Source organism: Ctenopharyngodon idella, chromosome 8 (assembly GCF_019924925.1).
Source record: "Ctenopharyngodon idella isolate HZGC_01 chromosome 8, HZGC01, whole genome shotgun sequence".
NCBI classification, from domain to species: domain Eukaryota; kingdom Metazoa; phylum Chordata; class Actinopteri; order Cypriniformes; family Xenocyprididae; genus Ctenopharyngodon; species Ctenopharyngodon idella.
This window is the reverse complement of record NC_067227.1, coordinates 19500675-19515428: the sequence shown is the minus strand read 5'-3', so window position 1 is coordinate 19515428 and position 14754 is coordinate 19500675. Positions and strand designations below refer to the sequence as shown.

General features: G+C 38.0%; 1 protein-coding gene across 5 annotated transcripts in view; it reads right to left on the bottom strand.

Moving 5' to 3' along the window:
* Positions 1 to 14754, bottom strand: part of grid2 (glutamate receptor, ionotropic, delta 2) — a 434613-nt gene that overhangs the window by 132031 nt on the left and 287828 nt on the right. For all 5 annotated transcript variants that reach the window (XR_007931154.1, XR_007931155.1, XM_051901960.1 and 2 more), the window contains 3 exons: positions 10498 to 10671; positions 6659 to 6820; positions 686 to 805 (listed from right to left, as the gene is read on the bottom strand). Coding sequence is in view for 3 of the 5 variants with exons in the window: in XM_051901960.1 (XP_051757920.1) it covers positions 686 to 805; positions 6659 to 6820; positions 10498 to 10671 (456 nt within the window). In the remaining 2 variants the exon portion in view is untranslated. The remainder of the gene's footprint in view (positions 1 to 685; positions 806 to 6658; positions 6821 to 10497; positions 10672 to 14754) is intronic.

The window sequence follows — 14754 nt, the reverse complement described above, 5'->3', positions numbered from 1 at the left end:
CAATGGCTTTCAATTTATTTATGTATTTTTCACTACTGCATAATAAATAATTTATCACTGACTGTTTCAAAATTGTAGAAAAGAAAGTGAAATCTCACATGTTTGCACCCTACAATCAAAAAAGTGCTTTTGTGTAACCATGGACAATGTATAAATGACTTGCTGATCAGCAACTGACACAAATCAATTAAATAAACACGTCCAACTTATTTCTTCAGACGGGAGGAGATTGGGGTATCCCCATCCGGGAGCGTAGCCTGATCTGCACATTATTTAGCTCTGAAGCTGCCGTTCTGTCATGAGCAATTGATCCACATTCCGTGGGGAAGACAGAGACAGATTAGGACCAATATTTGAATGAGCAAATACACATAAATATGACTAAAGTAATTAACGACAAACGAATGGAAAAAACAGATTAATTATCTTGCGGATCACTGGGGGAACGACTCTTATGTTACTGCTGCTTAACTACCTCCTCACTCCACTAAAGCCGAGACGAACAGACGAGCAAACAACAGAAAAACTGATAAACAATGTGTGCTGATGCACTGTGCCTCTCTGAGGGAGGCTGATGGAATTCATTAGGCTTCTGTGATTATCAATTAAAATTCAAAAGTTCTTTGAATTAAGACAATTGTGTTTCTGGAAGTGATATTGTGGGTTTGAGTGTGATGTCTCTCACCCGGCTGACTCCACGGCCGCGGTCCTCTCCGTAGTTCGTGCCCAGGATCTCAAAGTGGATGTTGGGGTTGGTGCCGTTGTCATTAAACTCTAGCAAGCTGGTCAGACCACTTACACCTCCCTGTAAAAAAAACAAAGTGATACATTATTTAAATGCTTCACTTTGACATGGCTTTGTCATCTAATGAAAAGTGGATAAAAATGTCTCGTTAAATACTGTCACAAGCGCTGTGTGTAATTTCCACACCACTAGTGGTACCACAAAGAACTACAGAAATAATTAAAGCAGTAACACACTTCACCCATCAGCCAGGAAGTCCCGCTCCAAAGCCGCACCATTGGTTGAGTCAATGTTGTCGTGTCGGATCCAGTCAGACAACTCAAACAAACTGAACAGAATGTGATTCTGTTTGGTGTTACCATGGAGGTCTTTAAGACACGGAGAAAGTGTTTATGCTGTGTTTTATTTAAAATATTGCTGAAATTCCAATAATAATAATATATTACACACTACTGCTAAAAAATTTGAGGTCAGTGTTTTCTTGAAAGAAATTAAAGGATTAGTTCACTTTCAAATGAAAATTACCCCAAGCTTTACTCACCCTCAATCCTTTCTAGGTGTATATCACTTTTTTCTTTCTGATGAACACAGTCGGAGAAATATTAATAAATATCCTGACGCATCCGAGCTTTATAATGGCAGTGAACAGGGGTCACGAGTATGAGATGAAGAAAGTGCTTCTGTCTACATCCATCCATCATAAATATGTGCTCCACATGGCTCCGGGGGGTTAATAAAGGCCTTCTGAAGCGAAGCGATGCGTTTGTGTAAAAAAAATATCCGTATTTAACAAGTTATGAAGTAAAATATCTAGCTTCCGCCAGACCGCCTTCCGTATTCAAGTTACGAAGAAAGTGTAAACTGGCGTCACGTCAGTTACACTTTTTCTGTAAGTTGCATAGGGAAGGCGTAGGACGTAGCGTAAGCTTTTTGAACTGCAAGAGTTTTACACTTTCTTCATACACTGAATACGGAAGGTGGTCTGGCGGAAGCTAGATATTTTAACTTGTAAAGTATGGATCATTTTTTTTACACAAACACATCGCTTCGCTTCAGAAGGCCTTTGTTAACCCCCCGGAGCCGTGTGGAGTACGTTTATGATGGATGTACGTGGATGGAAGCACTTTCGTCAGCTCATACTCGTGGGTCCCGTTCACTGCCATTATAAAGCTCAGATGCGTCTGGATATTTATTAATATTTCTCCAACTGTGTTCATCAGAAAGAAGAAAGTCATATACACCTAGGATGGCTTGAGGGTGAGTAAAGCTTGGGGTAATTTTCATTTGAAAGTGAACTAATCCTTTAACACTACTATTCAGGTAGGATGCTTTAAATTGATTAAAAGTGACAATAAAAACATTTATAATGGAGACTGTCCTCCTCCAAAAAACGACCCTATAGGTGATCCAGCTAATCAAGGTTTTCAGGATTACTTTCAAACTTGAAACTTTCAAGCAGGTGTGAGCTGGATGGAGCTAAACTGTGCAGAGCCCTCCAGAAATTGAGTCTGAGACCACTGCTATAGGTCGTTTTTTCAAGCACCTTATTACGACCTATATTTACATAAGCGCATGATAAAAGGGTACAATGCATTAAAATGAAAGTGTCCTGTTGTCGATAGGGGTGCAACTTTAGTAAACACTCCTATGGGTCGTATTTCAGGGAAGTGACAAACGACCTATATGGGGGTATTGGTTGGAGGACATGTTGTTATAATGTTATAAAAGATTCCTTAAATAAATTTTTTTAACATTTATAATAATGTGATTTTTTCTTAAGCACCAAATCAGCATATTAGAAAAATTGGTAACATTTTACAATAAGGATTCATTTGTTAACATTAGTTAAGTAATGTAAGAATGCACACTAATTCTTCAGCATTTATTAATCTTTTCGACATTTACTAATACATTATTAAAATCAAAATTTGTATTTGTTAACATTAGTTAATACACTGTGAACTAACATGAACAAACACTGAACAGTTGTATCTTTATTAACTATTGTTAACAAAGATGAATAAATACAGTAACATATGTATTGCTCATTGTTATTGAATGTTAGTTAACACATTGACTAATGTTAACAAATAAGACCTTATTGTAAAGTGTTACCAAATGATTTCTGAAGGATCATATGAAACTGGAGTAATGGCTAAAGAAAATGCCATTTTAAAATATTTTCAAATAGGAAAATGTGGCAATACTGTTAAAAAACTACATTTGAATAATATTTCACAATATCTACTGTATTTTTCAAATAAATGCAGGCTTGGTGAGAATTAAAAAAAAAAATCTTACCGACCCCAAACATTTGAACAGTTGTGTAACATTAAATAAATAAATAAATACATACAATTTTTAATAATGCTAATCTCTTGAGTGGCACTGAATTTGCATACTTCATCTTTAAGTCTTCATCATCATTATATAAACACATCATGAGCATATTTTGTCATAAATGCCAAAATGATCTCTTAAATGGCTCAGAGCATGACAGTGGTTAGTATCACACGGTGGGCCTCGTGCGGCAGATGCATGTTTGCGTTCAACTTGTGTGATATTTGCTAATCATGCCCCTCTTGTCCCTACCATTTCCTCCTGTTTCAACTTTCTCTATGAATAAAAATGGCAAAAGGGCCTTACTCTTGTCCTCCCCCATTTTCCATCCTCTTTTCATTAGCACCACTCATTTGAACTCCACGGCATAATTCCAGCAAAAATCCTCAGCCCTTCCTAAACCGCATTCACAACATGTCCTGCCCAGCGAAAACCCACATGAACAGACAAATAATCGTTGTAAATTCACTCTACCAATACCAGTGGTGACACTGAAAGAATTAGACAGCCAATTATAAAAGCTGATGAGCGCTTTCCAAATGAGTTCACCAACTGCTGCTTTGTAAAGCCGATACATACAAACTTCCCCTAATTAAGCTGTAAAGCAGTGTTCCAGTCCAAACAGTCTCCCGGGAATTAAATACAAGGCCATTATGCAGCTGATGTACAGTAAAATAAGTGTGTAACACTCCGTACCATTTCAATATATTTATATATAATACATGTCTGCTGCCCATTCTCTCACACATCCCTGGGAAATGAGGTTGTTAAAATCTACGTAGATTTGAAGACGGTATGAGGCCAGTGTGTTCTAGCGGTCACCCAGTGTCTGAATAAATCGCCCTATCTGCTTTAATACGACTGTCACACAAGCAGCGGTGTGGAGGTGAGAGTCGGCCGAGAGGTGATATCTCTACTGCAGGATGGCAGGGAGGATCAGATACATGTGAATACAGGAAGAACAGTACATCCCTCGGGGGGTAAAGCCGTTCCCCACCAAGCACGGTGTTAAACCAGCACTCAGTCACTAGCCCTGTAACATAGACTGTCATCTCACTCAAGGCAATGTGCCATTTCTGTAGCCCTGCAGAAGGCAGGGAGGAGAGTTTCACTGTATCACAACATCCCCCCTTTCCCATCCGGAACAAAGATAGAGACTCATAACGGTCCTCAAAACCAAATAGCCATTTGGTTTCTAGTGCAAATGCATCCAAGGTCAAACTCCCACTCCATCACATCTCTTTAATCACAGCAAAGCTCACTGTTAGGACCTTTTCTGTTGGCCTGGTCAGGTTTTACTTTGTACTGCCAACATTTTCACAAGTCTTTTGAGTTTTATTCACACATCATTAAACCTGTATGACATACTTTCTTCTGTGGAACACAAGAAGGCACATTTTAAAGAATATTCTGGGCCACTCTTTTCAATACAACGGAACTGATTGGGAGTAGAACTGTAAAACTATAAAATGACTAGTAGTATATATGACTCATGCACTATATTACAAGTCTTGTGAGGCCAAACAGATTGAAGTCGTTATTCACTAAAAATCTTGACATGCCCTTGATCTGGCTGGAGTACATGAGAGAAGTGGCGATATCTGATCCATCAACGAATCATTCTTTTGAGTTAAATCTAAAAACTGATTAATCCACTTCACCAAAATGGCCTGAATGATTAATTAAAAAGCACAAAGCACAATGTTCTGCCAAAAAAAGAAGGTTAAACGGGTTTGGAATTACATGAGGGTGAGTAAATGATTACAGAATTTTGTACTTTAAAGGAAATTTAAAGAAATGTTTTCTTTACAAACAAAAAAACTGCAATAGCTATAAAATATTTAATGTATTGCAATTTATGTACAGTAATACTACTAATAAAGGTAAAAATATTAATAAAAATAAAATTACACTGCTATAAATGTATCCTATGACAGATATAAATTATTATTTAAAAAAATGTCAGATGCTTCCAAGACTGTGAATAGTCATTTTCACAACTTCAACAAAATCTAATCTATGTTGGCTCTCTGGATAACTCTACCTTGGTCATATATTTAAAGGGGACATCGATTGCCAATTTTCCACAAGTTAGTATGATTCTTTAGGGTCTTCATGAAAAGTCTATAACATACTTTGATTAAAATTTCTTAATGGTTGTGTAAAAAACACCCTCTTTACCTTGTCAAAAACAGCTCTGTCCACAGGGAGCCGTTTTGGTGCATGTCCCTTTAAATGATAATGAGCTACTGTTCACCCCACCCCTATCTTTTGTGGGCGGGCTGTAAACACTATTTGGCAGGTATTGCATTGAACTCACCATTTCTATTTATGCAGTTATAAATGGTTAAAAAACGATTCAAATACATTTGAAAATTACTTGTTAGTCATTAACACCTTTATTAATCTTATTGTAATGTTACCATGCTATCTTTAAATAAAATGTACACAATTTGTAATAAGACAATCGCCTTAATGCATTGTTCATTATAAACGTGTAGTTATGAATTACAGTGAGAAGGTTCTAAATAGAAATGAAGACATATATGTTTGTTCGACTGTATTATTTTGATAATGAACAAGCTGCGATGTCACGTTTGCAGTGCTTTGCTGTGTGTGCGTGAGGCGCCGGCGCGATCAAACAACATCGTCATGGCAACGGTTTGTGGCCAGGTCAGATTATGTCAGAGTTTGTTGGAAAATCATACCACACTGCTCAGACATTCCCCGACCCAACAAACGCCGATTAAACATGTTTAGTCGGGTGAAAACAAACTCCCGACCAACGGCAACAGACGCCGACAGGGGTATCACACTAGCTGCGTCTCATTTCGAAAGCTGCGTCCTGATCCAACAAACTCCAACAGACATGTTTGTTGGCGTTTATCTGTGTGGTGTGAACTGGCCTTTAACTTCAGCCGCATTTGTTGTGGAACTTGCTAACTACCACATTATTAGGAAAGGCGATTTGCAAAGATTCATTAAAAAAAACCTATAACGTTACTCACGTCTTCTGGAGGTACTGATCCATCCTTCAGGAACTTTTTAGCAAAACATAAACTTTTTAGCACAGACATAAACGCATATAGGTAGATCCGGGGGCGCATTCCCTTCAAAAACAAAATCAATCCACTACGTCTTCAGCGGCTCAGATGTCGAGAGTAAAGTGCGACTGCTATGTTCATTCTTATATCAAATAACAAAACACATTCTTGTCTACACCTGCACGCCGTCAAAACCGTGTCCGTCAAGAGTTGTGGGAGGGGCCTGTGCAAATTTATGTCACTTTGCCAACAATCTGTGAACGGCTTGATCTGACAAAGTGCTTATAATTTGTGGGGGTTAAAAAAAAGCACCAGGTGGATTTTTATCATTATAGGGTTGTTGTATAGACACACTGCCAACTCACATTTATGTACAAACACCATGTAAAAGTGAATTTTGCATCCGATGTCCCCTTTAAAACAGAATTTACAATAAATATATTTAGTATATCACAGAGGACCAAACATTTAAGATTGCAAGGTCAGCAGGTCATCTTTTTTTAATGTTAAGCCCTATACAGTGCTGTACCTTCTTCACGGTATCCAGCATAGACTTGCCACCCTGCCACGGTTTGGAGCCCTTGCGGATGCACGAAAGACTCGCCATGCTGTGCCATTTCCTGTCCTCCAGCTTCCTGTGGAAGGTGTTGGCCAGCAGCAGCACTGTGTCGTAGATGTAGCGGTTGGTGATCTGACAAGATGACAAAAAAAACAGCAGGGAAACAAAGAAGAACAAAAAAAAAAAAAAGAGAGAGAAGAAACAGACAACGTGAGCACAGAGAGCCAGAGACACCAGATTAATATTCTCTTACAAGAAAAAGATTTATGTCTGAGTGGGTACAGCTGGGATGAAAGGTCTCTACAGTGGAAATGACAACAGGCTGCTCACATTGAACAAGCCCTGGAAGACAGTGGAGTTTAATAAGCAATAGAAAATACACACTTAATTAAGCATTATTTCTTTCCATACATACTGTATAGGCTTTAGTGTTCATGAATGACTATAGGGACAACAAATGTCATGGTACAATGGAAACAGGTCAATTAAAGAAAAGAAAAAAAACAAACACTTTTTTATTGGATAATCTTGGCAAGGTTTTAATGTAAACAGACAGTTTTGTCCTAAGTAAGTGTAAACAAACTGGACCAAAAATGGAATTGTGTCAAAATATCAGTATGGGATCTGAGCATTGAGTCTTGTAGCATAAACGCATACTGCTTTGTTTCTATTTAGGGAAAATGAGACACACTCAAGTTTCTTCAGAAAAATATAGGGTACTCTCCATCTACATTTGAAATTGAAGTAAACCATTGGTGGCACCTGACATTTTAAACAATGTATATTCACTACAATTCCAAAGTAAAAAAAAAACCAAACAAAAAAACAACAACAATATAACAGTTCCCATAACAATATTAAGCAGCATCATGTTTTCAACCTCGATATAATAAAATAATTATAATAAATAACACCAGAATGATTTCTGAAGGATCACGTGACACCGAAGACTTGAGCAATGGCTGCGAAAAAATTCAGCTCTTCCATTTAGGAATAAATTAGATTTTATTTACAAAAATATTTTTTAAATTAAATTGTATTTCACAATATTTCTGTTTTTTTTTTTTTTTTTTTTTTGTATTTCCTGAACAAATAAGTGCAGCCTTGGTGAGAATAAGAGACTTCTTAAAAAAAAAAAAAAAAAAAATACAACAAAAAAATGTGTGTGTGTGTGTATATATATATATATATATATATATATATATATATATAATCAGCTTGAAAGAATTAAAAGCGTTTAAATTTTGAATTTGATTTTCGATTTAAAACAGAGCACAATTATATTACTTTAAATACAATTCCGTATTATACAAGATAATCGGCGACTTCACTCATACACAAGCTTTAACACCACACCGTGTGGTGTTGGCACAAATTGGGGAGTTAATTCCGCTCTGATCGACTGCACAGCTCTGATCCAGCCCATGTGTTGTCTCTATTTTAATGAGAAGGTAATAAATAGAGTGAAGCGGTCATTAGGTTTCCAGCGTTGTTTATTAACCCACATTGCACTGCATACTTGACACTGTATTGAGTGTCTGAGTAATTCCAAACAGTGTTGAAAAATAGCTGAGAAAAACCTCTCGCCATCAGCTTTGCTTTGCCATAATTGTCAAGAATGCAATCCGTCAGGTAAGCTATTCGCATACTCGCTTTGAAAAAATAAGTTCACCAGTAATCAGAGAAGCACAAAGAAAAGGCTATTCTAATTATGTTAGGAGTCACGCTCTATTGGCTCCATCAACATGCATTTGCAGGTACGCTCCACTATGAGGCTGTAATGGCTTTGAGAGCCACCAAACTAACTGCCAATTACACAGTATATATATATATATATATATATATATATATATATATGTACATTGGCTTCAAAACAGACTGGAGAATAAGACGACGGTGTCGACAGGGATGACACTTTTATCTAATGTTTCTTGCACACACAGTGGAGTTAAGACGAGATCATTCTCCATTTTTCAAGGGAATGGGGTTCGACATCCGAAAACAGAACGGAAGCACTAGTGGTGCTTGTATTTACACTTCCTGACTCCCACAAAACAACTCTTCGTCTACCAAGAGAGTGGGCGAACAAAAAGACCGATGACCCAAAGAAGCAGACTTGACAGGGAATCCACAAGACTACCAAGTAACAGCGTTTTTATTTGTCGAGCTTTGTGGCTTTTCCCTGTCCGCTGTATTTTTTTTCATCTCCAAGAGCAAAAACACAAAGGGCTTACTTATTGATTTATGTTTCATGTCTTGGACACAAAGTAAAATGGCAAACGATGCTGCAGTTTTTGGGTGGGCTGGCCATTTCATGATATAGCATTTGCAGAAGGAGTTGAGACCACTGAAGCAACAAAGCTGCCAGTGCCAAGGGGGTAAACAGACAAAGACGGGGTTAAATTCAGGGGGGAGAAGATCGGCTGACCAGGGAAATCCATTAAGTCTGTTTGAAGTGCAGGAGTTAGTGGGTCTCTCCAGGGAAGGTGATTGGTGATTTAAAGGGAACGGGAGGTGCAAAGGGGTATTCCAAAGGGAGGGTCGGATATATGTCAAGAAAGAGGGATGTGATACGCTTCAGAGCAGGGCAAAATTGGGCTCTTCCGGGTTGGACTCCTGACCACTGAGCAGAACTGAATTCTTAATGTCAAACACGACCTGCTTATACAGTAGGCATTCAACACTATACAGAAAAGAATCCCTGTCCCTCCATATCTAACATTCTGAAAGTAAGTGGTGAATTATAATTCTCAATATATATATATATATATATATCTCAATCAATATATCTTGACATATATCTCAACATCTTTCTGCCTTTTGATAAAGTCCACATACATTTATAGTTGCCCCAAAATGTATGTGGACACTAAGATAAAAACATCAAATAAATAAATAAATACACCAAAATTTTCTTTTCAAATGACCAGGTTTCAAATAATCATTAAAATAATAACTTTTCTTCAAATTGTTTTCACTTAAAAAGAAAACATTTATTTTGAGTCTAGTATAATTTGTGTCCAATTTGACTAGCCACTTGGATTAATATTCTATGAAACATCAATAATTATGTTTTTCTCTGGAAAAATGATTTACAAAAACAATTTCAACCAAACAACCATTGTAGCCAAGATTATTTTATGAAAGTAAAAATCATTATACAGATTATTTAATCTTTTTAATTTATGTACACTAATATACAATGCAATATGATTACCACTGCCATTTTTATTACTGAATTAAATAAATAATAGACACTATTAAAACATCTCTGTTAAACACTCTTACACTCATGAGTCACAGGACAAGGAACAATAATAAAAAAAAAATATGTATTGGAATCATTGTGATATATCGTGAATATCTGAAATATCGCCTGGCCCTGCTGAAAATATATATTTGCCTTGTTGACACCCACGCAACTATGAATTAATACTGAGTAGGGGCTTTGAAAACGTGTATTGATTTACTGTGCAGTGTTTACCAGTATTTAATGCGGCTCAATACACATCACATCTGTTAATTTCTGTTGTCATTTGTGTACATTTACATGTGGGAAAATGCATTCAGTTGGCTAAATAGTAGAAAACAGGAATGGCACCCACAGGCACAGTTAAAAGAACTAAAAACCCAGCAAAAAACAAGATTGCTAATTTTCACACTGACATTTTCTAGTTTTCTAAGGAAGTTAGCTCAAAGGCTAATGATGACAGTTAATGGACACAATCAAAAAAGGAAATGAAGGCAAATGATTTATGATTAACTTGAATGGATATGAATAAATGGGAGTATGGGGGAATGAACCGCACCTCTAACATCTGTGCCTTTGGGTCTTTGGGGTCGCAGAGGGACGTGTTGATGCGGTGGTTGCTTCTGACGCAGCGCTGGCTGGTGTTTTGCGGGAGAGGAAAGGTCTGTCTTACCAGGGTCAGGCGACCTATAGACTTCATCACCAGCTCCTGCACATCCATGTCTGAAATCTCCTGCAGCACGTGAGAGGAAAAGTGCAGAGAAAGAAAAATTAATGTCAAAAGAAAAGAGATTTTCCATGTGCAGTGCTAAAAAGATAAAAAGCATCTTGCTGAGAAGAGCTTCTGTTTCACACTTGAATGGAAAAGAAACAGCAGAAATAGGTCCAAGGAAAATATTACAATCATGACTTTCACTTCAGTAAATAAACCTTTGGTTGAGAGAAAGAAAAAGGGGTAGAGATTAAACATGAAACAAAATATAGCAACCAAAACATTACCACCAGTTCTCTAAAACTTTCTTTTCTTACTATACAGGTAACTGTAGATCTCCTCCATCTCAATCTTACTACTCTCCTAACTTCATATTTTCATAACCTTAACCCCCGGTTTCACAGAAAAAGCTAAAGCCAAGTCCTAGATTAAAATGCATGTTTGAGCTGATTTAACTGAAAGCAACTTGCACTGGCATATCTTCAAATATGTCAGTGCCATTGTTTTGTCTCAAGATGAAAACCAGTAATGATTTTTTCTAAGGCATGTTTATAAAAGCTAGAGACACAGAGACATCAGTAGCAGTATCAGTATCAGTGATACTGGCCTTCATTGATAAAAAGATTTAAGTTTTACATTCACTTACTTTAAGTTCACTACTTAAAATATTAAAAATGAACTGTACCGACCAGGGTCACAGAATAATTATGCTATCAGGGCCAAAATTCCTCCAAAAGTGAAAAATTAGTCTGATGTTAAAAATGTGAATGTAACCAAATGATTTTTTAAATTCTGTTATCTACCGATCTCATAATGGGTTTAACAAGTTATATTATACAGTACTTTTTTTCATTTCTTTTTTCCAAATTAGTGTTTGTTCATATTCTGAATTCATTTCAATGAAATGACTGGAATGAAGTTGAATGGACAACACTGTGTTTTTATATGGTTAAAAAGGAATGTTATGACCACATTCCTAATATTGTGTTGGTGCCCCTTTTGCTGGCAAAACAGCCCTGACCCGTCGAGGCATGGACTCCACTAGACCTCTGAAGGTGTGCTGTGGTATCTAGCACCAAGATGTTAGCAGCAGATCCTTTAAGTCCTGTAAGTTGTGAGGTGGGGCCTCCATGGATCTGGGGAAGTCAACACCTCAAACTCATTGTTGTGCTCCTCAAACCATTCCTGAACCATTTTTGCTTTGTGGCAGGGCGCATTATCCTGCTGAAAGAGACCACAGCCACCAGGGGAATACCGTTTCCATGAGGGTGTACATGGTCTGCAACAATGCTTCGGTATTAGGGCTGCACAATTAATCGAATTTCTAATCGCGATTACAATTACGAATGCCACGATTTCGTAATCGTTCAAAGGCACGATTACAAGAAAAAATATCCACTTACATCATTCTGCGTGTTTAAGAGGTGTGTTTAGAGCATGTTACGTTGCGAGAGGCGAATCACGACTACTTCAGAGTATAAAAGGTCTAACTCAGCACAAAAGGAGCTACTAGTGACGTAGGTGTACATTGATATGTCGAATGCATGCGAAACGCCAGCACCCGCCATTTTTAAAAGGCTGTGTACACACTAGTGTTGTCATAAATATTGATATTTCGATATGTATCGATACTGAAATATCTGAAATGATACCAATACTCCTTTCTGCAGTATCGATACACCGATACCAGCTGCGTGTTCTTGCTCTCCTCTATGACAGCGAGTTGAGACCACGCGCCTCCTCTCATTCAATCGTCTCTTGCTCTCCGGTTTAATAGTGTTGGTGTGACCGGGTCTAAATTTCGGCACATAATTCTATTCATTCCCGCAGATTTCACGCTCACACGAAGCACAGACACATAATAAAGCCGCATTTGACATACAAGTGCCAAAATAAGCTCTTTTTCGCAGCTTATTAATGGTCAAATACACAATGTCACAATGCCCATCTTGGTGAGTATTAACGTAAAACAGTTCAGGAAGAATGTGTCCGTGCATTTGTCAGGTCTTAAAGGGACAATAGCCAAATAAACGTGCCGCTCTCTATGTTGTTAATGTTAATCAAATCTTTTGTTGAAAAGACAAAGAGAAAATCACTTACAGCTCTTGACTGATTAACTTCTGTAACTTTAATTGATTAATCTGTATTTAATTTTTACAATGAAGATTATCCAATGTTATTTTACATTTGATTACTCTGTTTCTTTATTCAGTTTCTTACCTGATTACTACTGTTAGACCTAACTGAAAACCTACTTTTCAAGGTATCGTATCAAAGTTAGAAATTCCAGTATCAATACAACGCCACAGCCTATATATTTACTTCACGAACTAACTCTACAAACATGGAAAAGAGTGATAGACGGACCTCTCAACCTTACGCTAAAGAGAAAATCCAGCGTGACTTTGAGCAGGCCAAGCAAAACATGATTATTGCTTCAAACAATGGTATAAACTATTCAAAACATCATTCAATGTAAATTGTGATAATCGTAATTAATAATCGCAATTACAATTTCAAGGGAATAATCGACAATTATGACTTTTGTCATAATCGTGCAGCCCTATTAGGTAGGTGGTACGTGTCAAAGTAACATCAACATGGATGGCAGGACCCAAGGTTTCCTAGCATAACACTGCCCAAAGCATCATCGCTTCTTCCCATAGTGCATCCTGGTGCCATGTGCTCCCTAGGTAAGTAATGCACACTCACCCGGCCATTAACGTGATGTAAAAGAAAATGTGATTCATCAGACCAGGCCACCTTCTTCCATTGCTCTGTGGTCCAGTTCTGATGCTCACGTGCCCACTGTTGGTGCTTTCGGCGGTGGACAGGGGTCAGCATGGGCACCCTAACTGGTCTGCGGCTATGCAGCCCAGTCACCTTTCTGACACCTTTCTATCAGAACCAGCATGAACTTCTTGAGCAATTTGAGCTATAGTAGCTCGTCTGTTGGATCAGACCACACGGGCCAGCCTTTGCTCCCCACGTGCAGCAGTGAGCCATGGCCGCCCATGACCCTGTCACCGGTTCACCGCTGTTCCTTCCTTCGACCACTTTTGATAGACACTGACTGACCACTGCAGACCGGGAACACCCCACAAGAGCTGCAGTTTTGGAGATGCTCTGACCCAGTCGTCTAGCCATCACAATTTGGCCCTTGTCAAACTCGCTCAAATCTTTAAGCTTGCCCATTTTTCCTGCTTCTAACACATCAACTTTGAGGACAAAATGTTCACTTGCTGCCTAATATATCCCATGATGAAGAGATAATCAGTGTTATTCACTTCACCTGTCAGTGGTCATAATGTTATGCCTGATCGGTGTATATATATATATATATATATATATATATATATATATATATACACACACACACACACACACATATATATATATAGCTGAAAATTAGTTCAAGATAAACATTCATTAAAAATGTTAATTCCTGACACTGGTACTGACACACAAACTAAACTTTCTTCACACATGGTTAAGTTGTCCTCTCTAATCAAGTCAAGGTCAAATTCTCCAGTATCCAGTTAGCTAAAAATTGTGTCCAATTTAAATACAAGAAACATAACTACATAAAAATCATCATTAGTATTACAATTATTCTCATGAATGGGTATTCAGAGTGCTGCCAAAAGGCAAAAAGACATGACCGTGTGTGCTCGTGTGTCCTTGCGAAGCCTTGGGAGGAATGATTGCTAATTTTAGCCCGAAGCCATCTTTTCCACAGACGGGCAGAGTGAAGTGAGCGAGCTGGGAATGATGTGATGAGAATGGACAGGGAACGTCCCCCAGTGAAGGTAGACTTCAGAGCGGCCAAGCTGTTCCCTCTGACAGCCTTCACTTTTGAGTTTCATTCTCACCTGCAAAGCTGTGATTGCTGGTGACTGGCTCTCATGAAGTACGTCATTAAGTCTGAACTTGTGGCACGCCGGTGAGGAACTTACTTGAAACGTCGAAGCCATTCAACCTTCAATAAGATTCAAATTAAAGTTGTCTACAACGCAACCTGTTATCTGAAAGGTAATTTTAAGGTTTCTGATCGGACGAATCAAAATCTTGCCTGACGCACAGTTGAACGCTGTCAAACGATGT